This window comes from Daphnia pulex, chromosome 8 (genome assembly GCF_021134715.1).
Source record: "Daphnia pulex isolate KAP4 chromosome 8, ASM2113471v1".
Lineage (NCBI taxonomy): Eukaryota > Metazoa > Arthropoda > Branchiopoda > Diplostraca > Daphniidae > Daphnia > Daphnia pulex.
Window position 1 is genome coordinate 10,719,844 of NC_060024.1, and position 27,639 is coordinate 10,747,482.

The window sequence follows — 27,639 nt, forward strand, 5'->3', positions numbered from 1 at the left end:
ACCACTGCATGACAAGTTTTACGTGCCTTTCCTTCTGCAGGTTTACGTTGCTGGGGATTGGAACCAATATAAAAATTAATACCAAATGATTATGGCTTAAAACTCACTTTATACCAATTGAAATTAACAATGGCTCCTAAACTTTTCAGAAAGGTTTTCTACCTAATTAGACTTCATCATCTTGAATTATTACCACAGTAATAAAAAGAAACATTGGTTGAAATAATTACCTTGCAAATAGAAATTCCTTGGTTTTGGATGGTTTTGGAAGACAGCTTGCAAATTTGCAATATGGATTGGGCCATTTTATCTGTTGGTCACGAGCACTCTGCAAATCAGTGCCCACAAAAATTTCAAAAGTTGCCTGAAAATATTTAGTCAAGAATACAAGGTCATTAGCTAAATGTTATGTTATCTATTTATTAAATAGAGTTTAACCGTCGAAAGTTTTGCCAAGCCACCTTTAAGAATCAAGGCCAATAATATCGATGTACAACAGGCACAATTTCTTTTAAAAATCACATTCACTAATCCTGTAAAGATCTAGCCAAATTCTCTTAGCTAGCCTCTAATATATTTAGCGTTCAACTAAAGATTATACAAAGCAATACAAACCGGGACGAGCCATAGTACGGGTAATGCTGTAACATTGTAGCTTTATGATAAATTTTTTTATGTATAAAATGCAATTTGTGTTAAAATCTCGAAAAAGCACATCCGAGTTCGACCTGAAAAATCACGAAATGAAACCTGAATGTCCATGTCCATGATTAAAATTATCACGCCACTTCACAGCACACCTTCTTACCATTATTGGTGCTGTTTTTCTACCAATTGGTTAGCGACCGCGATCGACAGATTGGATGTTCCTCACGAAATCTTTAAAAATCGGACAGTATTTTTTAAAAAAGAAAAGAAAAATACCGCATCCGTACCCCTTCTTATTTTCCACCAGTTGACATCTATTTCTGCGACCCCATATTCTCATGGTTATTTTTTACCTGAAAACCATTAACGATTTAGTACGTGGTATGGTATCAGTTGACCCGAATAAATTTCTCTTGGACCTCTTATTAGGGCTTCACTGGTAGATAATTTAAAAGTAGTCTACAATCAACACGAGCAAACAAGACAAAATATTTTGAGAGTAGCTGCAGAACTTAACCACAGGAGTTTGTCAGTTTGACTCGCGTTTTTTTTTTCCAGCTGTGATGTCCTCTGCTTCTTCGACGATTTCCGAATCCGTTAGCTTCATCTGACTGAAGAAGATTTAGACGCTCAGTTCTTCAAAGAGCACTTCCATTTTGGCAATGCTCGACGTCATACAGCGTACCAGTATGGAAAACTGTTCTACCATAACCAACAATGATATTAGCGATTCGACATTCAACTAAGAATGAATTTAGCGGTACCCACCCCGCTATTTACATCGTCGTTCTTTGCTTCTCCGTTCTTTTCTTCTTCTTGATCAAGACGTTGCTGGTCTTGATTATCGCGTGCATGGTGGAGACGATCAACAAACACAACACAGCTTCTGTCAAACCAAGAACATGAATCATTAGCAGTTGACAAGACGGGTGCCATTCAGAAATATCTACCTTGACGGCACTATAAACTCTCGAGTCTGCTGATTCAAGAGAATCAGTTTTTGAGCAATAGTACTAACTAAGAGTTTGTGCCGGACGGTCTGTTTCATAAACAATGTTGTATAAATATGCTTGTTAATCAAGTTGTTATCTATACATATTTAATTAATGAATAACAATTTATAAAATGAAAACATTATATGGTTTTTTATACTTGTTTTATTTATTAAACAAACCGTCCGGTAAAAACTGCAGCCAGTCAAGCAGGGGGAGACACTGCCCGACTGACTCTACCAGGGAGATTACCCGGCCGTGGTTAAGAGAACCCGGAAAAAGAGCGAAGAGAGCTGAAGAGCAGTTATTATGAGAGCAATGCATCATGGTAGGCTTCCGGCTTAGACTCATGACCCTTCAACAGATTTCATCGAATCATGCGCCTTGCAAGTCCCCGTTCGACCAAACATCTCCCTTCCTCCTGGTTGTCGCAGCGAGTGAGTGACCACCGGCGGGCGTTGGTTAGTGGTTATTTAGGGAAACGGGGCCACTGAAGAAGGGAGCCCAGATATGCACCTGTAACTGAACGAAACACCAAGCATTACCTCAACACCTGTACAGGTAACAAGAGACGACATATCGACAAAATGCAGCCGATAAAACAAGACCGACAGCCATCAGGCAACATTGACTAACCCAACTTTTCAACACGGCATATACTGCACGGACACAAATATAGGCAAATGACAAATTTAAGTGTGATGTTGAACTGCAAGTGTGAACAAGAATCCATTTCAGAGCATCTCTCAACTGGAAGGGACTGCAAAACCACTGTAGTCCAAACAGCAACACCGTAAACAGCTCAAACCGACCATGAACTCCTACAAAGCAAAAGAACATTAATGAAACTATATGAAATGTGAAAAAGGGTACTGATAATAAAATTTACTTAATTTAAAATTAACAATTAATTTTAATTGAAAAAGATACCAGAAAAGAATTATGTACATCTACTTCCAATATGTTATAAACTTGTTAATACTGAGTGGGAATTTTTGTTCTAGTTTGATGTGAAGGAAATTGTTAACTCAGTGAAAGGCTGAAAGCTGACCAACAATGTAGCTTCCTTTTGAAGAAACAATTATTTGGAAGAAAAAAATGTTACCCTTAATTTTCTTCATCACATAACTTGTCAGTTCAATCAAAATTAAAAAAAAAAAAAAAAAAAACTCAAGACTTCCCAAGTTACAACCAATAATATCAATCAAATTACCAATTCAAGAAGTTTTCCTGCAGTAACACTAGGGATGGGATAACACCAGCTTGATAAACTGCATGCAGCACCTGCAGCTCAACAGGACTCGACCACACCTTTCCCCAGCTGGCTGCAACAAAAACAAAATTAATGATATGACTGCCATGAAGCTCAGACTTTGTCATGTTCTCAACTTCTACAACAGTTGAGCAAAGTGATCTCCATCTCTGATCTGAAAAATCAACTAATAAAACCTATTGCATTATTGCAGAGAAATTGATCAACAAAATTTACTTTACTAGCTCTGAAGTGTTTCTGCACGAGATGAGACGTACAGCTAACAATGACCGACATTTCGACAAAATGGACAACAGTTTCGACCCACGTCGTTACATTATTTGGCCAAGTGAAACTATATGCCAAAATTGCCTGTAAATTCAGACAGAAACGTCATAGATAAAATTTCATGGCTGAAAATGAAGATTGACACTGTAATTACGTTATGAATTTGGAATACACTTTTGGTCAGCGTCTCGGAAACAAATGACAAATATTTCGTCCTCACGAAGACACTCGCGCCACCTGGTGGATGGGGGAAATCCATTTTAGCCACCTACCGACAGCCAAAAGATTCCCTCACGATAAACGAAGCAAGAGCTAACTATTTTCACCACCAGGTTTTGCTAGCCAGTAGCCACCTTATCTGCCTTTATTTACATTTTCATAGAATCGTGTTACAATGTGTAGCGTACCAAGTTGTTACAATAAGTAAACAATAATGACTAATCTACAAAACAGAACATGTATAATTTAATTTCGTAAGATAGTCAGCTTCCCAGCTATTGGGTGTCTATTTTACGCGTGCTCCGTTGTAAGCTATCATCCATCAATTATTCTTTATCTTGCTATTAGCAAACTGATTTACAACACTGCGACAGATATCGTTCTGAGCGATAACACTGCATAGCAAAATGCAGCTCACTATGATTCAAACACCAATATCTGCTGATGGCTCGCAGTCAACTAGTTCTAACATGGATTTCATCCTCGAAAAAATCTGGAACAAACCAAATGCTCCTCTTGAAGAGTTCTTTGGTATTATTTTTTTTTCACCCACATATTAAATTTAGAGGAAACATGTTACCTATAATAAAAATATTCAATGCCCAATACATCTAGAAATGTGGTACAACGTTTTCTTGTGGGCAATGTTTTCTTCCATCTTCATTCATTCCGTTGCTGCCATAATTGCATTTCTGACATTAAGGAAGCATGCAGTTGGAAGGTAAAATATACCTAAGCATTCCACATATTCTGTTACAACTAAATATAATCTTTTGGCAATAGGTTTTACTCCATCATAATTCTTTTGATGGGAATTATCACACCTCTAACAACAGGTGCAGTGACAAGCGCAGTTGTGTCATTTGTGTATGAAAACTCAGGACTAGTCATGGCTAGATGGCATGTTGCACTTTGGGGTGTGGGACAAACATTCTGCAGTGCTTGTTTTGGCTTCACTAGAATTCTTGCAGTATTATAGATCACCAATGTATTTTTCATATTCACCATATTTTGCTGTGCTACATAAGTTCCTTTTTTACTCCATGTCCACCTGAGATCTTATAAGACAAATTAAATAAGTTTGATGATATTCGGCTTTACTTAATTCTTCGTGTATTAATTGCATTAATACAAAACCATTACAATTATTTCGAACAAAATGGAAAATCAGTTGATGGCGAGGGCATCGTTTTGCACTTCGTGGCTCAATTGGGTCTGCAAATCAGAAAGTTTCTTCTTGAGAATAGCGATTCCCATTAAGACAATATTTTCTGGTCGTAAAGATCCACAAGATTCCACGTTAACAAAAAATTTGTTAGGTTTGCCATCAGGATCGTATGGGGCTTCATCTAAAAATAAATAAATAAAAATTCAAATAAAACTAGTTAAACCATAAAAATTCGTTTAAAAATTACGTTGATCTGATTCGCCCAGCTCCGAATATTCACTCCTTGGCCATTCTTCAGGTTTCGGGAACAAAGTATGCCTCAATGAATTATCAGGGTCGTACTCAAAGGCCACTCCAGCTGTTGGATTCCATTTTGCATGTTCTTTACCAAAACCTAAAAAAAAATATATATTTTCAAGAAGGAGAAACAAATTGAACTGCAACAAAATTTACCTTTCTTGGCATATGCCCGCATTTTGAGTTCTTGTCCTTTACGAAGCTTGACAATTAAAATTTCTAAAACAAACAAAAAAATTTATAATCAAACTCAGATTCCAAACTTTAGAAATGTTCTGCAGTACCATTATCATTGTCATCTGGTGGCTCTTCATCCCGTTTGGAGGTAGCTGGAACCACTCTTGGATCAGTACTCTTTAGATCAGCAGTGGTGACATTGCGTGTAACATCCTCAGAACATTTAACATCCAAAGTGAACTCCACTGAGCAATCAACACAGAAATCTGGACAAGTGCAGTCTCTGGAATACTGCATCTTTTCAACAGAGTCATCACTAGTCAGTGGAATAAGACCCACACGATGTGCCAAAAATTCATCAAACAAGACAGTGGAATTTGCTTCAAACTGGACCCAATCAATGGCTAATGTAGGGGTTTCAGCAATGAAGACTCGCCTCAGAGAGTTTGCTACACTGAAATGTGATAAAGGCATGATATAAATGTTCTCATTACCAACAATTTAAGTAAATACCTAAGGTCTGTGTCTGAAATCTGAAATTTAACATTTTCCTCTGTTAGTTCGGTCAATTTGAGATTTGGTTGATTGGCGTAGGGCATTCTTAAGTAAGTTGTATTATTCAAAACAACAAACGTTAAGAATAATTACTTGCCGGCTTCTCGTTTCGACTCTCGCTTCCTTCTGCAAGTCTGCAACAAGCTAGCCCAAACAATGAGTCGTGTACAAGAACCTCCTTATTCTGTCACCAGATGGCAGGTATTACGAAGGCTGTGCGGGAAAATTTCATTTTTCTAAAAATTGAAATTTTTTCTAAAATTTTGGAAGTTTAATGTTGAAGATGTTGATTGCGTATTATTGGTTTGTAGATTTATTTTTTGATGAAAGAATTCGATACACCGTTTCCATTATTTAGAAATTGTTTCGACTAAATATTGGGAAATATAAACCATGTTTTGTTTTCCTCTCCTATCGCGCATCAGAATGTGCGCCGCTTTTAACGGCTTAACCAACGTAAATTGACTCACCAGACTGTTCATATTTATTTTGAAGTGCAATTCACTTTTTGAATACAGTGTTGAAATAGTTATTGTTTATATTTAGATATCATAACTTGGCTTTCTTCAGATTTTTAACTTGTGAAATTCTTTTCGGTTCAGGTGCGACGAAATGGCGTCAAACGAATCGTCCGATCCAAGGTCCAAAAAGTTACCGGTATCGAAGGAAGTACAGGAAGTTCGCCATGATGGATTGAGGATCTGATGACACGTCACCCAATATTACGACATTCCAATTGCGCGGGTCCCAATCTGGAAGAAACTTTGGCTAAACGCGGTTAACTGTTTAGAAAGAATTTTTTTTTTTTCAATCAACGAATAAAAATCTCATTCTAGATGACAGTTGTATGTTTGGCATCACGGAAATATTACACAGCTAATGATATTAAAATAAAAAAAATGAAAAAATAAAAACTACACGCATATCATAATAATTAAATGATGAGAACCCAAAGTTATTTTTATCAAAATGTGGTGTACAGCCGGAAGTGTGGGAAATATAAGGAAACATAAAAAAAGAAATTTTTTGACATGTACATAAATTTAAAAAAACCCAAGGTTACGTAAGGATAATGCAAAATTCCGCAATCTCTCTTTCTCAAAAAAAAGAAAGAAAAATCTAAATTTATACCAAATGAGTATCTGTTTGTTTTTTTCAATACCGTATGCAAATTGTATGCATTATGCACATCGACGTCGGTTCTTTTTCACTTGAAAAAGAAAAATGAAGGAAACCAATACTCGAAGGTAATCATATCGTTTCTTGCCGTCCAGTTTTTGAATTCAAATTATCATTCAAAATCTACGAAACGGGATCAATTTTCATCGTAGAATAAAAAAGGAAAGCGAACAGAGTCGAGGGATCAAAAGTAATTTGAACATTGTACATCCCCCGCTGTATATTCCCCCCCCCCCAACACACCAGTAAACTTTGACTTTTTAAAATACAAAAACCAAAGATTATGTCATCAAACGCGTCAAAAGCCATGTAATATTAAGGACTGAGCTGAGGAGGGACGATTGGGGCAAAGGTAGAGAGTAGGAGCTGCTAAATCCTTGCCATTCGATATACTTAGTTTATAGGTGTCTACCTGGGGGGCTTCTCGAAGGAAATGCTAAACACACACGTAAAGCCATAGAGATATAAAGTTGGAGGAACTGGTATAAGGGGGAGGATGAGAGAACGGCCACTCAATATTATTCTAATTAGCGCACAATATTTCTGGAACCGAGGGTTATTATATAAGAGGAAAAGAAAAAATATGTACAAAAAGATTACTATCATCTTTAAAAAAAAATCTTATCAGGCCCCAATGAAAGAAATATATGAATCAAAATTAAAATTTTTAAAAATTCGGCTTTTTATTTTGTTTGAAAAAACTTATATCAGCGCTGGCCTCCCTTAATTTGATTTTTTTTGTTTTTATTTTTATTATTTTTATTTTAATTTTCTTTACAAACTGATTGAGAGAGATGTGTGACGAGTAAAAAAAAATGAGTCGGGGGAATAAAATGGAGTCCTCAAACTCAAAACTCCTCATGATAGAAAAAAAAGAGTTTAAACTTAATTCCCTCCGTTATTTTGTTTTACTTGGAAAAAAGAAAGAAAGTAAATTCGAATTGATAAGAACGGCTTTTGTATGTATAGCTGGGGGGCTGGGCAACGGTTGCGAAGGAGAATTTTCCCTTTTATCTTTTGAAATATTTCTAGAATAAGAAATAAAATAAAATAAAATAAAAAAATGGTAACTCGTATTTAGATGTAGATGTTGGCGGACGCCAGTGCGGCGATCAATAGAGTGAGGAGCGAGTGACAGAGTAGCTGCTGCTGGGCCGGAGCTGAGTTGAGAACGGGCACGGCCGCGGCTACGAGTTTCTTGGTTTTCTCGACCTGGACGTCGGCGTAGTCTCCGGTGCCGGCCGCAGTGCGTGCTGCAACCCTCACTTCGTAAGTCGTATCCTGCTGCATTCCGGCGACTCTGTACGGCTGGCTGGGCACTGTTTTATGTCATCAAGTTAACGACAAAAACAAGAAAAAACAAAACACACACAGACGGATTTAGGCATTAGAATCTGAAACTTTTTCCCAGCTGATGTAGTAGAAACGAATGGTAAATGCTATGCGGATTGACTTGAGCGGATGAGAGGAAGTGCAACGATGAATAATAATATCAGTTTCCAAGTTTGCCTTTTTCTTACTTCTTTCGAATTCTTTTTCTTGTGCCCGGCTCCACTCCTGGGACGCTTGTTTGAACTGCACCACGTAGCCGGTCACGTCCATTGGATTCCGGACGCCAGCGTCCTGACCTCGATCCGAGACCACGTCCGATTCTTCAATCTCCAAAACGAAACTATCCGGGTGTGTAATCTAGCGGAATGACAAACAAGTATATCAAGGATGAGGGGCTATCATTAGTCACGATGTCACGAACGCCACAATATTGATTGCATTAGTCAGATACACTAGGTTGGATCCTTCCGCTCTATAGAGTTCCCGGAAGTCAAACTATTATTTATTATTATTCCTGAACTGCGATCCGCAGCGGAGTAGAGAGAGAAACTGACTTTGATTTTGAAAGTAGGAGCTGAGGGTTTGGTGGCCTGTTCCAGGACGATGACGCGGGCCATGGTGCCCAGCATGTTGGTGGCCCGGCACTCGTAGTCGCCAAAGACGGACTCGTCGTAAATGTAAAGTTGGAGCGAGCTGTGATGATCCGAATTGAAGATCTGGACGTCGTCGCTGGGATGCAGCGTCTTGTTGTCCTTGATCCAAATGAAATCGGCGCCGGGCTCGGCCACGGCCGAGCACGTCATGTTGACAGTGCCGCCAATAAAACCATAAGCTTCTTTGGTGTGATCCTTGAACCAACGTGGTTCGTCTGCACGACACGACACGAAAGAAAAATAAAATTGAATGAAAGAAGGAAGAAAAATCAATAACGCGGGAGCTGAAAAAGAGACTCACGTTGAATTTTCAAAGTGATGTTCATCTCCCTGAAGTCGGCAATCATCGGATTGGACTGCGTAGCTCTGCAGACGTAGAGTCCGCCGTCATCCAGCGTCACTTCCTTGATGTTGAGATTGTTATCGATTACCTTGTGGCGCGGCGCTGTGGATAAGAAAAATAGAAAAGAAAATGAGAAAATAGAAGAATTAAATGTTGAATCGACTATTAACGAGAAAATCACGCCTCCATCACAGACGGTATATATTGGTGATTTACTAGGCTCTCTATCTCTATTTATAGATCACGATTTTCTTTTGCTTTCGTTTTTCTCTTCCGGCGGGGAGGGTCATCTAGGAAATTGATTGTTTGTGTTTTTGGGTTATTCGGGATCCCCTGCGTGACAACGGCCCATCCCTGTCGATATCCTCCACAACAAAAACAGCAGCTAGCGCCAGCCACCCCAGAAAAATAAAGAAGAGAGACTTTCTTCTTCTTCTTCTTCTATCAAACAAATGAAAGTCTCTATCTCCTCATAACAGACTTGTCCAAATGGGGGGTCTGCGGGACCGACGTTATAAGACCGGAAAACACACCGGAACCAAGACCTCTCTCTAACAACGTTTGCTGGTTCTCCTCCGGATGCTTCGGGGTGGTGGGGGGAGAGAAAAACCCCAACTTGTTTGCTGACGGACATTACAACAAACAGACGGGGAATCGATGCTATATACTCAGCTGCAGCTGCACAGCTGTACACAAAAACAATTCTATGTGGAAAGGGGAGATGATGATTTGGTGAGATTTACATGGTCGGAGGGATCGTCCACGAACTTTCCAGGTCGTCGTGACGACGGGATCGCCGCCGACGTCGCAGCGGATCGTGAAATCCATTCCCTCGGTGGCGTATTGAACGCTGGCCGTTTCTCCGAAACTCAGCGGCTCTGTGGAAGAAATAAAAGGACAAATGTAATTTGAATTTCCCGGGTTGATGTGTAATTGAAATGATTTACTAAAGACGGAGAGCGTGAATTTCTTCTCAACTTCCTGTCCTCTGACGGACGCCTTGCACGAATAATCGCCTTGATTCTTCTTCCGGATGGTTTCGAAGACCAGGTCCAATCCGTCCTCTTTCTCCTCCACGTGAATCCTTTCAAATTTAATTCGAATTTTAAGTGCATTACAATTAAAGTTGATTTTGGGTCGTTGCTTTAGCGCGGTCGAGAGTGGATTGAGTTTGTTTTTGTTTTTTTATTATCTTACTTTCCGGATGTGGGCGTGATGTCTCCGTCGCCCACTTTGGTCCAGACGATTTTTTCGGCTCCCGGTGCTTTGCACGAGACGAAGTAACTCTGATTGGCGAAGACGGCCACCGTCGGGTTGCTGGGCGCCAGCCAGATGCTGGCACCCCCTCCGGACTGCTCACCCAACGTCACTCCCAATCCTTTTTTCAATACACATAGAAAGAAGAAGAAGGAAAAACAAAAATAAAATAAAAAAGATGGTGGAGGATCTCATTAGGAAACACATTGGCAACATCATTGGAGATTGATGATCCATCACCAATCATCAACTTCTTTTTCTCAAGATCAAGAGAAAAATATCCAATCTATGTAGTAAGGCGGCCAATGTCTCAAAGTTATGAAAGTATAGAGATATACCACAGCAGGGGGAGGGGGATGACTTTTGATTATTACATCCCATCGATTTTTGTGCGCACTCATCAAATATAGTACTAGTATATCTATCCCGACGAATATCTCCGGGAAACCATATCAAAGATGGACTGGAAGATATGATTAGAAACAAGATGGTCGGCTATACATGCGGTCTGCCGAAACAAAAAAAAAACAGATTTTCCCATCGATTTTGTCGTGAGTGGGAGAAGAGTCGGGAAAAAAACTAAAACAAATGAAACCACGACGGGAAAGAAACAAAAAAGATCTGCGTATATATATCTATAGACCTTCTGTTACATTATAGATATATGAATGGAGGGGGGTAGAATCGATTGCTGATGTCTGCCCGGATAACTTTGGAAGAAAAAACACGTTCCGCATGACAGCAGCAGCAGCAGCTCAGACTATATCTAAAACAGTTTCTATTTTATTCGAGCTCTGTGTGTGTGTGTCTAGTTAGAACATTTCTCCTTTATAACACGCCATCCATCCATCATGGGAAAAGGAGGAGGGGGGCCGGGTATGGCCGGGTAAATAATGGAAAACTCAAACAAGAAAAAGGAGTAGTGAAAAATGTATAGACGAGCGCTGCTGGGAAAATAATAAAAAAGTTTTTTTTCCTTCTTTTCCGGTCTGTGCGATATCGCACGTCGACTCACTCCAGAGTGTCTGTTTGTTTTCACGCATTAAACAGCGGACGGAATCAATAAAAACATTGGCAGCTCGGTCGGATAGATGTGAGTCTACATCTTAATTCAATTCCGTGTGTTAGACGACAAATAAATCAATCGATTAGAAAAGGAACGACGACGGCGGCGGAATTCCGCTATATAGCTCGGCTTCCTTATTGGTTGGCTCTCTATTTCAGCAGATGGGTTGTGTTGTTTATCTCGATGCGACCCGGAGAGTCGCCAGACTGATATTATATCAAGAAAAAGGAAAAAGAAAATAAAGAAAAAAAGGTTATTTCTTCTTCCGGTGGCAATCGAACGGAATGGAGCCAGGATCCGGTTCCGATTATCGGCTGGGGCGGCGCAAAAGAGGCGAAAAGGCGACTGCTGGAACGACTCCTAGAGACGCTCTTCTTCTTCTTCTTCTCAGACTGAATCTATAAGGGAAAAAGGAGAGAGCCATCTAACAAGGCAGCAGCTGAGAAGATCGGGGCCGTTCAAGTGAGCAGCGGCACACGCCAACCAACTCGTCGTCCTTGGCATCCAGCCAGCCAATCCGCACAACATCGGGCGACTACTACGGCGGCGGCTGGAAGAGAAGAGCTAAACGCCTTGACGAGTACCAACTCGAGCGTGTATTATGTTGGAACCACCGCCACGACGTCGACGACGACGGCCGGGAACGTGTTTGTTGACCGGAGAGAAACTCGCCAACTCTTTTTCCATCAACCCCTTCCCCCCCACAAAACAACAACAACAACAACAACGGCATAAATTCAGTTCTACAAAACAATCGAGATTGAGGGGGGGGGGTTTCGACGCCAATAATCCCGCGTGATTTGAAAACGACCAACGGTGTCCCGTCATGTTTGATCCCCAGGAGCTGCTGCTGCTGTGTGCACTGGTATTTGTTGGTTCTACACGTCAGTGGTTTGACATTTAGACTTGCATATTAAATTCCCCACCAGGTTTTTTGGGAACCGAACACAACAGAACAGCAACAACATCCCGGCAAAGTCGTTATCTCCGGATGCCCGGAGGAATATCTAGTATAGTATAGGCGCGATGGGCGGAGCAGCACATCACGGCAGCTGCCGTGAAATCTTTATTAATACTCCCGCGCCTCCGTTTGACATTTGAAACAGCCCTTGAGGCAAAATAATGGATACTACTACGACACACTGCCAGCATGTGAAGACTTGACCTTTGAACTGGTTGAGTTATATAGAAAGGTCGTCGTGTCTGATTATTAGCGGGTGAAAGAGTTCAAACGCCCCATGGCACATATAATAATAATAATACGTGTGTGGGCCTTGGCTGTGTGCTATATGGCTGGCCTTAGATTTTCTGTGTCAACCGGACGTTAACCAATCAGCCTCCACAAGTCGGACACACACAATAGGGTATACACAATGTCGAACAACGCACACGGGGACCTTATTTTTTGAAGGCCTTACATCAACCTGGGAAATGTGTCTAAAAAGCCCAATCCAATTAACTTGCAGTAAGGATTTGACTGGGCTCTCAAAAGTTCTTCAAGTAGTTGATTATAATGTACTTTACACGGGCTCATTTCAACCATATTTCGGGGAAACATACACCGCTGAGAGGGTGGATCACGTGTACTTGGACTCTTACAAAGTCTAGGGCCAATCTCATTTTGGGGGGAGGGTGAATAGCTGGTGGCGAAAAAGGGAGGCCGAGGTACGTACAGGAGCATAGAGGCCCAGCCTATATAGTCTCTCGGTTTGGTGTGTAAGGTTATTGATCTTTTTCCATCCCTATAGCAGCCAGCTTCCGACGCCAGGCGTCACTCTCTATTCTTCCTGTATAGATATTGTCTGATATTATTATATACTATAGTTTCGACGGCCCAAACTTTGCTCTTTCACACTCTCTAACTTTATTTTGAGATTCGCCTTCTATACTGCGTTCGTCACGCTCTTCACTTTTCACTCGCGCGCTATCAACGATGATTATTTATTGCCCAGTGTCGGAGATTTGATCCACGAGCCAGTGAATGTGTGTGTCTGCCACAATCGAAAACAAAGTGCGACCGACAAAATATATCCCAGCAAGTTTTGATTTTATTATTTTTCCTTCTGCCTCGGTTTCAGCTGGACAAGGGAAAATGTTTCTGACGCCCAGCCATTCATCACAGCCGCACCGGATAGTCAGCCGACCGTAAAGACGTTACGTAATTGAATACAAAATAAATAGTAGATACTATGTAACAAATCATCAAGACCTGATTTGATTTTCACTTTGGAATAGATATTTTTTTTGTGGAGGGGGGACGTTAACTAATGGATCAAAAGAAAAAAAAAGGGGCTCGTGTTAATACCTCCCCTGCTGTTACCAAGAGAGTGTGGGGGTGAGGCTATTAAATGATCATCATCTGCTGTGCTGGCCAATATCGATTTCTCCTCTTTTTTTTCGCAATTAGTTACGGATTTGCTGGGAGCAGAATTGGCCTCCCATGCGCGAGGGGAGATTGACGATTGCGCGGCAAAGCGCAGCGATTGCGACAGATGGTCGCCATGGCAACCGCCGTTTGAAAATATATACATTTATTCCAATCAAATATAATGACTCTCTCACGTGTATAGCTCTTCAAAAAAGGAACAGCCAACAGCAGCACACCCTGCAAAAATAATAGTCGAGAGATACGCCCGGTTGCGGCTCATCACTGGGCCGCCGCGTGTTACACGTCACTGTCGTCAGGAGCACCCGCAATGTCTCCCTCCGGCTGTGTCTGCGTTGTATATTGTGTGCACTAAATAATGGTCGACCAGCGCGGCACACGCTTCCTGATTTCAAAAAACCTTATTCTATACAGTACGTACGTACACTATGTATGTATGTATCGCTCCCAAAATGTAGGCAACAATACACAACGGCCGTTTTCCGACAGCGACAACAATAAACGACACGCGTTCTCTACACATGCTGGACCCCCCCTCCTTTCCTTTGGTTGACTGGGTGGCGGTTCAACCCCAAAGTGTGGGGGGAGGGGGGGGACACACGCATGTGAAATGGACGTCAAATTCGAATGGATGGAGAGACAATTGGGGATATACTCGTTTGTTGCTGGCGAATGCCCGACTTGATTTTCAATATAGTCAACCGAGTAGCTAGTCGACTCGATCCATCATCCATCCATGAATGCATCCAGACAGCAGCACAACTCTAGCGCGGGACGTAAATAACAATATGTTTGATTGGTCATTGACCCGTCATTAAATCATATATAAGAGCGAGAAAGGGGGGACTTTTTCTTAACTTCCTTCCGCAGCAACTCCGCCAGTTCCGGCGACCTTAAGAGTCGACTGCTGTGATTATTAGGACGTTGATAATAATAATAATAATATCAAATTACATTTGTTTGAACCTGGCGCGCTCAAGAGAGAAAAGTCAAAGAAAGACAAAAGCGGATCAAAAGTATAGTCGGGCGATTATTTGATTACAGAGAAGAATTGTACGGTCCTTTATTACATCCACCACGTCTAAAAGTCACGTCTATTTTCGGCTTTCGCTGCTGGCCTTGATGGACACAATGGCAACCATTTTCTCCTCCAACTTCCTTTCGACTCAAGTGGGAAAATAACGCCGGGGTAATACTATAGCACTAGGAAAGGGAAATAAGCGGATGCCAAAAGTTCTCCTAGTAGTAGATCTAATATTCCTTTTAACCATATAAATGCGGACGCCGCGGTGGGTTCACTCTCCTTCTTTTCTATATATATGCCACTTGATTTCACGCTCAATGACTCGACGACTCAAAACTGCTGGCAGTTAAGCAGGGCAACCCTCCCGCTATTCGAGTGCTGCCCGTTTCGGAAGTACTTTGGAAATACGCAAACGTCAACCCGAAAATAATAATAAGAAGAGAATCGATATGCGGCGCCGCGGGGTTTTTTCTTCTTTCTATCCCATTTTCAAATGGATTTCGTGATGTTGGCCCATCAACATTTCACGACCGCATTTGTACCGTAGGGTTTTTTTTTTCTTTTCCTTTACGACTCTTGAAATTTTCGACGAGGTTTGAACCATTTTTTAGATGCCAGTCAATCACGAAAGTCCTTTTTCCTCATCCCAAACGATGTCTCCTAATAATAAGCCGTGCGCACAAATTTGAAATGGTAATTCATTATATGAACTGTAATAGACCTACGGATCGAATTTAAAGCGCTGAGAGCACGTCCCCCCAGCCTGCCCGGTAATCAGACACTGTAGCGAGAGCCTAAGAGACGACAACATATATCACGAGACCAAGAAAAAATGTCTGCGGCTAAACTTTCTCTCGTTTCCCGTCGTTACCAAATGAAAAAAAGTTATGAGATTCTTCTTCCCCTCGTTGAGACATGTGTGAAACCTGAACTGTAGTAGAACAAACTTCATTTGAAAATGCCTAGTCATAATAAAAAGCCGAAGAAGAAAAGAAGTTGCGGTCGCACGCGTGTCTGCAGTCGATTATTTCCTATTTCTCTCTGTAGGCCGCGGCCGAAGGCCATCACAGGGCGGCCCTGGAAAACTGTGCACCGGGGAATTCAACAGTGCAACACACCAGCTGAGAAACTAGCTTTTTCCTAGGATCTTCTCTTTCTTATGTAATAATAATAGAGACTCTGTCTGGTTTCCTCATCATCGATTCGCTTGCTAGTCCGTTGGGAAAGGGGGTCGAGCTTGTCTCATCATTTATGACGGATACATATAAAAGCATCATTCTTTTTTCTGCTGCTCCTGGGCGCCCAGTGACGAGGTTCTAGTATATTCCCGTAAGTCCCGCGAAAAAGTATGGCGATCGATCCCGCGCAGCACCCGAAAAGAAAAGAAAAAAGGGTTTTTTTTCTTTTTTCTTAGTTCTTGTTTATTCTTTTCGACTGAAAAGATATGGCGAGCCTAATATAAAAATACAACCGCAACCAACGTCGGGGTTGAAAAGTCCCCCCCCCCCCCACCACTAACTAATAAAAAGAATAAAAAGAAAAAAAAGTTCCGGTGTGTTTTTCTTATATGACAGGACGACAATCACGTGTGTTTATAGTCTGATTTTTCCTCCTCCTGTTGTTGGTTGGATTGTTATTATAGTATACACAGCTAACCCCCCTTTTTTCCCAGGATATATCAAAAGGGCGGTAGAAGCTGAGTCATAGAGAGCCCCACCACCACCCCACCAGAGTTGGTATAGAGAAAAAAAGGAACAACTTGTTATAAGAGAGAGAGACGCATCGATCGTTTTCATGCATAAAAGAATACAACGACGCATATAGCAGCAGCCCAACAGCCAAAAGGCAAAAGTTCTTTTTTTTGTGTTGTCTAGAGAGGCTCACTCTTTTAGATAGATATATATTTTCTGTGCGCTCGTCTAGAACGGTGTGGAAAGATGAAATTATCGATCGGTAGCTACTACATGGTTAAAAAGAATCAAAAAAAGGCTGGCATTAAAGGCCCTTGATTACATTGAAAGGAAAAATGTTGATTGAAAAGCTCTCGTGTGACATTTAACTTTTCAATTTGTGTTTTCTTGTGTCTCCGATATCATTAAAGGCTCAATCAAATAACATAAAAAAGCTCTTTTTTTAAAAAATAAACTATTCGACTTGAATGTCGAATCGAAAATGGATAAGGTCACGTGAACCGTTGGACATTGTCATCGATCTTAGACGAAGGAAGAGATGGGGGGAAGAAGGAGAAGTTGGATGGCCGCGTTTGAAATCTTGTAATAGCCGACACTCTCGGGCGACACAAACGAGCGACGCCTTTTGTGTAACTATATAGGAAGAGGATGTTGCCAGTTGACCATTTCTGTGCAACTCTTATTGAGTTAGTTCTCTTTCGACTCGACGCTTTATTACAATGCACACAGAGAGAAAGAGAAAAGCTTTTTTTGAGCTTTGGCCCAGTTATATTCTCTGGCCCTCCGTCATTTTGGACGACCCCCATCGATCTCTTCTTTTACCCCCTAAAACAAATTCACCATCTCCCCTTTGAAGACTCTCTGTGGATTTTGTCAACAAATCAAACGACTGCGACTCCCCCAACGGGGTCAAGAAAAGTCAAATCCAATTTCCATGCAAAATTTCGTTTGTCCCTTTTTTCTCTTTTTGAAAAAAATTCGACGACGAATCGTCGGCAATTAACGGAGCATCAAAGAGACTGGGACTGGGTTATTTGACAGATGGGAATAAGCCAATGGTAAATGCAGTGCTCACCTGCCAGGAGGATCCAGGTGCAGCCGATTGGAAACATGTTGAAACTGGATGGGATTGTTCCTGGGTATTAAGATGTTACTCGACGTCGAGAGAGGATTTAAACCCAATTCGCTATTAAATCGAGTGCGGTTTTCTTATTTTTTGGGTTGGTTCGACGTGAATCTTCAATCCTTGTCCAAGTAGGAGGATTGGGACTTGTTACCTAAGAGAGAGACAAGAGAAAATAGGATTGTAACTTTTTACACACAGATTGAATGTGATTTCGACGAGTGTGTCGTCTCGTTCATTTTAAATGGACACGGGGAAAACACAAAGGGAGACCGGTAATGTAATTACATCCGTATATATCTATCTATAGTGTGTGTGCACACACACACAATGTGTAAGTGAACAAGAACCCCCCTCAATCCAAGTTTGCTGGGGTGGAAGAATTAGATTGCCAGCAGAGAGAGAGCCCCAACGGCTATACTACACACATACAAATGGAACTAGAGAGATGTGACACTTTGTGCAACCAGATTCTCCCGATCGACTCTGATTAAAAGCCAACAACGACGAGTTTTGAATAACAAAGCAGAATGCAATTAAACCCCAAACACACCAATCACCTCGGGGATGGAAAACAACCACCACACGATAAAATGGACGTCGTCTGTTTTTCTTCTTTTCAGCAACACATTTGCACACTGGACGTTATAAAAAACACACTGAAATCACACTAGTGGAATTTGTTTTTTTTTTATATTTCCCAAATTGGCATCGAGTTGAACGGAAAAATCAAAGGAAAACGGGGAACGTTCGGCGTGGATCAGATCCTGGACGCGACTGAGCCGACAGCCGAGTGACTCTGGTCGTCACGAGGTGGCGATACCAGCGCCACCAAGCGGCCATTTTAATCAACAACTCTACCGCCTATTTACCATTCGATAGATCTGCTATGCTATGCTACTGGACTTGTAGATTATAGATCCTGGACGGGCGGGAGTGGGGTCCCGAGTCGACCTGGGTCGTCCCTTGATTGTCCGAATCAAGTCAGGAAACTGGAAACTTGCGGGAACACACACAGCAGCAGCAGGAGAAAAAAAGGGGGGCGCATAAGATTTATGGAACGACTACTTTTATACTACCACCGCCAGCAGTAGTAGCGGGAGCGTCTAACGGTTGCGGCACTGGTGAAACCATGGTGACTTTCACACAGTATTGATCGCGCCAACAGCGGGCGAATGGCAAGGCAAGGCCAGCAGCCTTTAGAAGGAGCGAAACTCTTGTCGAACGACGACGACGACGACGGAGGAAACCGCTTTCATCTTCTTCTACATGTCGACCTTCTTTCGTGTATGGGGGGATTTGTATTATTTTTCAAAATTCCCGCTTCTTTTTTTAAATTTTCGAATTCTATAGTGAGCCTCGCCACTTGAAACTTTTATGACAGACGGTGAGAAAATGTTGGAGGGATCTTTAGGATCGCAAGGATCACTCCGTTTTGTGCGATTGAATTAGTCAAAGTGGTTGAGATTCTTTTTCATTTCCAAAAATGGTTTGGATATAAAAATGTAACTCACATGCACAGTTATATAATAAATGATTGAGATGATGGCCTGTCGTCGATGTCTAGGAAATCGAGTGGAAGGAATGTTTTAAAAGAGTGAAATATAGAGTCATCATCAAGGTTGATTATTATGTAGCCGGGGAGAGCAGCAGCTCGTTAGGATATTCCACACACATCTATACCATTCTACCCTGCGGCGGCAGTCCCTCTTACATAAATATATATCTCCATTTTCAGAGTCTAGAAGTTGCTGCCTCCTTATCCTTCCATCCTGGTCGTGTACAACTCCATTTCGGCGGCGAACGAAAGAATAAAAATGATGAGGAAAAATGAAGTAGCTCGTTAACGGCCCTCGTCTAGAGATACAAGACTCCTCCCCCGTATTGAGTTAGCGCCCAAGCTCATCATATAGTACAGCACAGCATCCGAGATGATCACAGTCTGACACAAGAGGCAAATATTTTTCCTATACACGAAATTCTATTCTTAGTTGATGCTGGGAAAAAAAAAGGATAATTTGAAAAATAATAATCATAAAATCCCACGGCGGCGTTGAAAGAAATTCTCCCACAGTCAATTATTTGTCGTTGATGGAATAAGATGAATTATCAATTCTTTTGGCTGTATAGATGTGTATAATATTTCGTGTGGCGTTTTGACAGCTGCTCTATTCAGCGGGAATATTGGCGGAAACTGTTCGGACATCACGCGGACGTGCAATAATAAGAAAAAGCCCAAAAGGCATTTCCAACAAGCGGCGTCCATCGTCTTTTTTTCTGGTTGGGGGCTGTGCGGCCGGATAACAATGGGAACCGCTTTCCAATATCGCGTTCCTTTTCATACGTGTGTACAGTATATTTATATATATCTAAAGCAATAATCACGTCGTCGATCTATCTCGGCCTTTTTCACAGGACCTCCTTTGGGAAATATGTCGACAAGAATTTAGCAAAAGGGGGAAAAAAGGAACTTTGGGAGACATTTGTGACATTAGGTAACCGTTTACACGACCGCAAAGCGCGGCCCTGCGGTTGTGTCGCACATTTGAACCTGCCTTATATATTTAATACTTCCCCCTATAGATGCACGGACTAGAATATCCGTCCAGCCTATAATGTTGATGCGTCTATATAGAAAGTATCAAGGGGTTTATATCATTTTTGTTTTTTTTGTTTGTTTTTTTTTTGGGGGGGGGGGGTTTGTGTGTGTACACTGGGAAGAAGCCGATGAAAAACCCCGTGAGAGAAGGTCATCCAGCATACGTCACATGCGCTCGCTGACGTGCCATATATGAAACAAAAAACAAACAAAAAAGTTGTAACGATTAACTGGATCGTTTTCACCATCCAGGATATGTGTGTGTGTATATAGGCAGCGCTTCGTCTTCCTTGACTTGCAAATCGAATTAGCCTATATAGACTCTCTCACGCGTGACCGAACGAGTGCGCTATATACTGCGCTATAGCTATAGCTAGCCCCCCTTCTTCTTCTTCAGCCGACGACCTTTTCCCTTATGCATCTCAAGTTTTTAAACAGGGAAATGCGGCCATCTTTTTCCCAACTAAAAAGTCAAAGAAAAGTTTTCCTTTTCTTTTAAAAAAAAAATAAGAGGGTGACGAAAATCGATCAATAATCGTCAAGGTATATAATAAGAAAATACATGTAAGAATGGCTTACATGTATTATTAACAAGTTCACCCTCTTTCTCTCTCGTCACTTGAAAATTCTTAAAATAGATATAGACCGGTGGGGGGAAGAAGAAAAAAGTTCTTTAAAGTCTTCGCTATACGTAAATAAGAACGATTTCCATGTATCGGGACACACCCTTTGACTTTGGTGACGATCTTAATCGTAAGAAGTTTGTTATAAAAAGACCCAAAAAGAAAAAGTTGGGCGTGCTCAATATCGAAAATGAGAAGCCAGCAGCACACAAAATATACAAGTCAACGAGCTTCTCAGCTATACTATATAATAGGTGACATCATATTTTTGTCTTGATGAAAGAATGTGTGAAAAAGGTCGAGTGTAAAAAAACTGACGTCAATATATCGGGAAATCGGATCAATTATATTCTTTGATAGTTTGTCCAATTTTTTCAAATGTACTATAAAGGTCTAATCTTTTTTCCATTGAATTTTTATTATTGAATTTTTTTATTTTTAGGAGAGGACGATCTAAAGTTGCGGGAGAGAGACATGCGCGTGCGTCCGTGATTGTGTCAATTTATTGATCACATCCGGATGACACGGTCAATAAAAATCGTTAGATAGTGATGAAAGGAGAACAAGATTTTCTGTCGTCCCCCAGACCTACCAACACCCACAACATTTGATGCTGGCGGTTGTTGCCTAGTTTTTTTTTTTTGAATAACCAAAAACTATTTCCGATGTAATAGTAGCATGTTTTTTAGCCAATCAGATATACACGAGTGTACATTATATAGGATATGCGACATCTCCCCCCCAGCTCCGGCTGGATTAAAAGGATGTGTGGGTGTCCGAATAAAGGAATAGATAGATCCATTTCCGGCCTCTATATATGTGTGTATACATATTTTATCCATGGCTGAATATGTGAACGATGTGTGTGTGTGTGTATACAAAGCCTTTTCCCCCTCGTCAACCCTTTTTTTCCACTCCCCATATGCACTTATAACCCATCAATAAAAAGAAAAGAAGGAAAAAAAGATCTAGTTGCTTTTGACGTGACGTTAATGGGCACCGAATATCATTTTCTTTTCTTCTGGAATAATAATATACATCCAGTAAAGTTCCATGTGTTTCCCGTCGCCATGTCAAGTTGGATCTTTTATAAAGAATATTCAGTCGGCTGCGATCTCCCAACCATTTTTCCAAATTGATCAAAGAAGACGCATAGAAGACACAATGTTTCGTGGAATAGACACAGTTCTTCGTTCTGTAACATCACTATAGTAGGCACAACGGTTATATAATAAATTGTGGGAGCGCCAGGGATCTTTTTTTTTTGTTGGGGGCTGCTGCTATGGGCGGTGCCGGGCAATCAAGTAAATTACACGGCACGACGACGTAGAGAAAAAGTTTCCCAATGTGTGTAGCGCTATTATATACGCGCCCGGCTGTGCTGGGGTTAGCCCGGTGTATATATCGTCTCTAATACAGCGCGGTTATATAGACACACACACACACACACACAGACGTATATATATAAAAGAACCGTGAAAACCGCACCTCTGGCATATAATCTACGACCGAGGCTTGATTGCCTAATGAGTAGCGCTAGTTGCCAGTTAGTCCCGCCTCATTAACGACTCATCGTATATTAGAGAGAACACATCGACTACTATATACTGGCTATACGCCGTTTGATGCTAGAAAATATCTAGACGGCCTTTGTAAACTTTTCCGTCTACTATACCGTACTATACTAGACACAAAAGCCGCGCGGTGGAATTATATGATCCCTATATTTTATTGATACATCAAAATAGAACAGGCGGCATTTTTAATCTGGGGAGGGAAACTCATTTGCCTAAACTCCTCCTGCCGGCCATCCGGAATTTTTTTTTTTAAAGATAAATTTTCCAACAAATGGCTGGCTGAAATTGGTTTAAAAAGGTAAAACTAACGAATCTTTTCTCTTGATGGAATCGTTCAAAATGGGCGTATTAAGTATATAGACTGTGCAGCTGATTCTGGTTGGGATCCACTTAGATGGAGGAGCTCTCTGCATCGTCATGCAAAGTCTCAATCTCGTTGCACAGCCCAGCAATCCCGTCCTGAAATTACCAGTTATAGTACTCGCGGACGACGACGGCAGTAGCAGGGCCGTCCGGCGTTATATTATAACACTCACGGTCGTTTGACGTGCTCACGCCAATTGGCTCTATCGCGGAATTATACACACACATCTACACAATAGACGCATATAGAGTAGTTAACAGCGCAGCGCTTTTAGATTTAATTACAATTCCGGCTGATGGGCATTAAATAATCAAAATAAAAGAAAAACAATTTTTATAAGAATGTCTACACGCATACCGTGTTTCGACTTTCTTTGTAGGGGTTGTATATACATACAACTGCTGTAATCATGTGATATATATCTATCGGCAACGGCGGCCATTTCTAAATGTTTTGATATAAGAAACAATTCTTTTTTTCCTTTTTGTGTGTTCGATTGTTTACCGAAAACGTGTATAGGCCGGCCGCTTGTGAAAGCTCTTTTTTGCTATAGACGCTATATGAGAGAGACCATACTACATAGTATAAGGGTGCGCTGCTGTTGTTGTCTATATATAAGACGTCATCAGCTGCGTGATCTCTTGAAATATCGCCCTTGTTATTTGTACGGCTTTTACTGGGCAGCGCGAGCGTACTAGAACATTTTCACCCGGGATATCCATCGATCAGCAGACCCGCAAAGACAGAGAAGGAAGAAGGTCTTCTTCTTCTTCTTCTGCTGACGTCGAGCCTCGTCGACGATCTTTTCTCTCATCCACATCAGTGCTGTGCGTGTGTGACGTCGATGTTGTTGGCCGTCTCTCTCTCTCCCCCAGCCCAGAGGAAACGACGTTGTCGATCGGCTAATAAGTCACACAACAGCGTGGGAATATATCTAAAAACCGAGCTAGACAAAAGATTTCAATCTAATTTAGTGATTTCGTGTTGTGGAGTTGGAATAATCAAGTTCCCTCCTACCAATTTCTTACGTTAGAGCATTTCTACAATTGTGTAATAAAAAGACAACGCCAGACTCAGTAACTATATACGCGCAGGAGCGCAGGAGCGCAGGATTCTTTTTTGGCGTCGTTGGCGTCGTGTGGCTGGCTCTATATGGATGATATCTCTCGAATAACTGCTGGATGCATTTGCAATTGTAATTCCGCTCGGGGGATTGTGTGTGAGACTAGAGAGACAGGCCAAAATGAAAGAAGGAGAGAGATATATATCCCGCCCGATCCTGGTGGTGTCTGTGTGTCAAAATTTGAGTTTATAGCCGCGCTCCTGTAGCGCTGGTATATAATCAAAAATGCAGGAGATCTCTCTCTCTCTCCTGCATATATAGCTAAAAGCTCAATTTGCCAAATAGCTTAGAGAGTATACATAGAATAGAGTAGAGTACACCGTCGTCAGATTTAATAGAGCCCAAGAATGTCACAGGGATGATGTTTGTCTTACCATTTAGAGTTGATCAACAGCTCCAGCTACGCTGTGTCTTGTTTGATCAGACACAAAGTCACAAAGTGTCGCAAAAGGGTCTGAAAGGGTTTTGATTATTTAAAAAAAAGACAATGGAATCGAATGTGATGATTGGATCAAAGCGGGACCCAATCAAACATTTTTCCTTTCGATTTTTTGTTGTTAAAGATGATTTGATTTGATTTTTGATGTGTTCCCCTTTTTGGCATCAGTAGGAGAAAAGATAAGGAGCCTCCGCGTTCTGTTATCTTTCGCTCCGAAAAAAGGAGTTATATAACTTATACTGATGGCTTTCCTTTCCTTTCGTGTTATTTGACGTTGCACTTCAGACTTGAGAGTCATAACAATAATCTATAGAAGATCCTGGGCCACACCTTCTTCTTCTATTATAGACGTAAACAGATCCTGGGATATGCTAGCGCGAGAGTTCCGTATGCGGTTCTTTACGACGATACAAGTCGATGGCGGGCGGGGGTTCAAATGGGTCGACGGCGAATGGAATCTTGACATTGTCCCCGATCTCTTAAATGACATCAAGTTGCTGGGGAAATTGATGCAGCAGCAGCCAACGCCCTTCTTTTATATGTATACATTTCTTCCCATTTTTATTTCGTCGAATAGATAATCGAAAAATTGAAACGTGCCAAATGTCTATTATGTCTACGTAATAGCCGGGTTTTTTTCCTTTGATGGGAGATTGTGCTATCTCGACTGCGTGCGCAAGGCAATCTATATATAATAGGTCCGAATATTATCCTAGAATTCACGCTATAGATATTTCTTATTTCCTCTTGTATTCTGACAAGTTGTAGGTTTATTATTTACTGGCTCATCACCAGGACACGTCACAGGATTGTATATCAATGTTTGATATAACTACGCTGGTTATTCTTTTATTATGTAACGTGGTGCGGTGGCAGACAAATTCGGTTGTGTGTCGTTCAACTCGGATTATTATCCGAATCTCTTGTACGCGGCAGATAGACGCGAACGTCGCCCAGCTGAATTTTTGATCAAAGAATCGACGCATAAAAGTCTGAATGCCTACGCCATATACACTCTATATGCAGACTGTGTAGTAGTACAATATAGTTCCAACCAGCACACACACTCGCATGTAGGCCTATATGCGTCCCCCTTGATTTTAAATTCAGTTCCGATCGTTAGCAGCAGCGCGCCTTGTCGCTTCTATATTTCTCGGCTTCCGAATCAAAGCCCAAAAATGGCGTCTACATATAAATCAAACAACTCTCTCTCTGCTCTCTAGCTGCTGCGGTTCCGGCTCATCCAGCAGCCGCCGCTCGCTTTTGAAGTCTATTATTTAATCAAGATTTCCATATCTCCCAATATCTTTCTTGGATGATGCTGCGAGTGTTTGTGTAATCACGTAATACACGGAATTTCATTTCAAGGTAGCACCACCACAAGAAGAAGAACAACAACGACCCGCATTGTTTTGTGTAATATCGCCATGAAATTAAAGTTGCAGATGGCGCGGAATTTCCTTGACATCATTTCTTATTTTTCATGGGGAGTCTATGGGAAAGGGGAAAAAAAGGTGATCCGATCCCTTGCGGGACTGTTGGAACAATCAAGGATGTGTCATCAACGGGATTTCTGGGCCAGAGGATCTACTATATATGAAACACGCAGCAGTCTCTGATGTGTGCAGCTTTGGATGATACAATATAAAGCCTCCGGATGAGAGCGGAGGGGAAAGAAAAAAGGGGTTGGAGTCTCTGCTCCATTTTTGAACGACGACACAAAAAATGTCCAGGGCCTAAAAACTCGTCCCCCCTCCCAAGTTGATGGCAGATGACGCAGCTCCGTGCAGAGTCAACAAAAGCCCAAAGACATGAACTAAACATCGAAATACTAAAAAGACGAGGGGAGAGGAGAAATAACTGGGAAAAGAACAAGAAAATAAAAATAGAGCCGATATCCCCCAACAGCGCAGTGTTCACATCGAGTTGGGTTTTGTCAATACATCAAACGGGCCGTATAGCAGACGGCGCATGCAGTTAAAGCGGGAAATGTTTGATTTGAATTATTGTTCGCCAAGACAAACACACACACAAATGGCATGAGCCATCGTGGAGAGAGAGAAACTATTTGATAGACAGATGGGAGCAGCTCTAGAGAGGATATATAGCATACACTGGATTCATTCCGCTATCGGCAATAACTGCTTGAAACAGAGACTCTCTCTACTTCCGGCAAGCACACCAGGGAATTAATATATCATTTGAATATGTGTGAGCCGGCACTTTGGTTCAGACAAAACTGCACGTTTAAATGCTGAACTCAACTTCAACGGCTAATGTTGAAGAATTTCCTATTATATAATCAACTGGCGACACTTCCGGAAGGATTGTGCTGGATTTATTATTTGACCAACCGCAGACAAGAAAGTTGTGCGTGCGTGTTTTTCCATGGAGATTGGCATTTTTTTGGACTGTATCGGCTGATGTTTGTGTGTGTCCGGCGTCGAGTGGCGATGTCATAATATAAATAATCTCACGTGCTGTCTGCGACGAGCTGCTCGAGTTGTGACAAACTGAACATCCGGTACGTGTTTTCAAACGACACACAAAAAACAAAAGAAAAGCGTCTAGTCCTTCCCTCCTCCCCCTCCCCCCACTCGTTGTTTTTCAATAGGTCTTTGGAGAGCCCAGTTGTTGTGTGTCCAGGATTTTTAAACATTACAAAAGACGCTGCCTGGGAGGGTGGGGGAAAGAACTCTATAGTAGTAGTATCTGACATGGCTGTTATTATACGGCTGTATACTTATGTCTGGCTCATTTCGAGCTGATAGAGGGGGAACAGTCACGCAATTCGACAGACTATGACTCATACATTCTGTTGTGGTGTATACCCAAAACAGTTTTGACAAAACAAATGTCTTATTTGTTAATTAAACAGAGTCGACTGTAATATGAAGATTATACAAGACGTCACGCATCACTTAGACGTATATACACAGCACACGTTTGGCTATATATTGATACCAAAAGTCTACATGTGTGTATAAGCCCGGGATCAATCGTTTGCCAATTGCAGACGGCACCAGGTAGGATCGTTTTATTTTTAAATAGGGGGGATGACTGGTATAGGGTATTTAATAACAAACTGGGAGCGGAGAGCAATGGGTTCTTATGTTGGAAATCGAACAAGATCGATCACTTTCTTCCCCCCCAGTCGATCAAGGCAAGGTCGATGGAGAGAGAAGAAGTGACTCTGTCGTTTCCCTTGTGGCCCGACGATCCTGCCCAGCAGGACGCAGCCGCGGCTCTACAAGGGAGGGGAAA

The 27,639-nt window shown here is 41.5% G+C and overlaps 3 protein-coding genes and 1 long non-coding RNA gene across 10 annotated transcripts; 1 reads left to right on the forward strand and 3 right to left on the reverse strand.

The window, feature by feature from the left end:
- Positions 1–114: 114 nt before the first annotated feature.
- LOC124200252 lies at positions 115–3,420 on the reverse strand. 5 transcript variants are annotated; one of them, XR_006877215.1, is made up of 9 exons: positions 3,335–3,420; positions 3,130–3,264; positions 2,854–3,067; positions 1,599–2,461; positions 1,417–1,534; positions 809–1,350; positions 616–728; positions 231–364; positions 115–171 (listed from the first exon to the last, which is right to left on the reverse strand). It is a non-coding gene; the product is annotated as an uncharacterized LOC124200252 (long non-coding RNA). The 5 variants fall into 5 exon arrangements; XR_006877214.1 differs by having other exon boundaries at positions 439–728; XR_006877213.1 differs by having other exon boundaries at positions 231–728; positions 2,854–2,965.
- A 101-nt stretch (positions 3,421–3,521) lies between these two features.
- LOC124200255 (transmembrane protein 170A-like) lies at positions 3,522–4,489 on the forward strand. Of its 2 annotated transcripts, XM_046596432.1 has the most exons (4): positions 3,529–3,706; positions 3,774–3,930; positions 4,015–4,120; positions 4,183–4,489. In XM_046596432.1, exons 2-4 carry the CDS (start codon positions 3,807–3,809, stop codon positions 4,376–4,378), a joined length of 426 nt encoding a protein of 141 aa, XP_046452388.1. In that variant the 5' UTR covers positions 3,529–3,706; positions 3,774–3,806; the 3' UTR covers positions 4,379–4,489. The 2 variants fall into 2 exon arrangements, with proteins under 2 accessions (XP_046452389.1, XP_046452388.1); XM_046596433.1 differs by having other exon boundaries at positions 3,522–3,930.
- Positions 4,490–4,495: 6 nt separating this feature from the next.
- LOC124200254 (DNA-directed RNA polymerase II subunit RPB3-like) lies at positions 4,496–5,747 on the reverse strand. The gene is made up of 5 exons (XM_046596431.1): positions 5,555–5,747; positions 5,149–5,495; positions 5,021–5,083; positions 4,815–4,961; positions 4,496–4,748 (listed from the first exon to the last, which is right to left on the reverse strand). The coding sequence occupies exons 1-5, from the start codon at positions 5,638–5,640 to the stop codon at positions 4,567–4,569; spliced, it is 825 nt and encodes a 274-aa protein (XP_046452387.1). The 5' UTR covers positions 5,641–5,747; the 3' UTR covers positions 4,496–4,566.
- Positions 5,748–6,426: 679 nt separating this feature from the next.
- Positions 6,427–18,449, reverse strand: LOC124200253 (neural cell adhesion molecule 1-like). 2 transcript variants are annotated; one of them, XM_046596429.1, is made up of 9 exons: positions 18,211–18,449; positions 17,603–17,804; positions 10,301–10,481; positions 10,051–10,187; positions 9,847–9,981; positions 9,062–9,205; positions 8,662–8,975; positions 8,296–8,464; positions 6,427–8,094 (listed from the first exon to the last, which is right to left on the reverse strand). In XM_046596429.1, the coding sequence occupies exons 2-9, from the start codon at positions 17,637–17,639 to the stop codon at positions 7,853–7,855; spliced, it is 1,359 nt and encodes a 452-aa protein (XP_046452385.1). In that variant the 5' UTR covers positions 17,640–17,804; positions 18,211–18,449; the 3' UTR covers positions 6,427–7,852. The 2 variants fall into 2 exon arrangements, with proteins under 2 accessions (XP_046452385.1, XP_046452386.1); XM_046596430.1 differs by having other exon boundaries at positions 18,204–18,432.
- Positions 18,450–27,639: the final 9,190 nt, after the last annotated feature.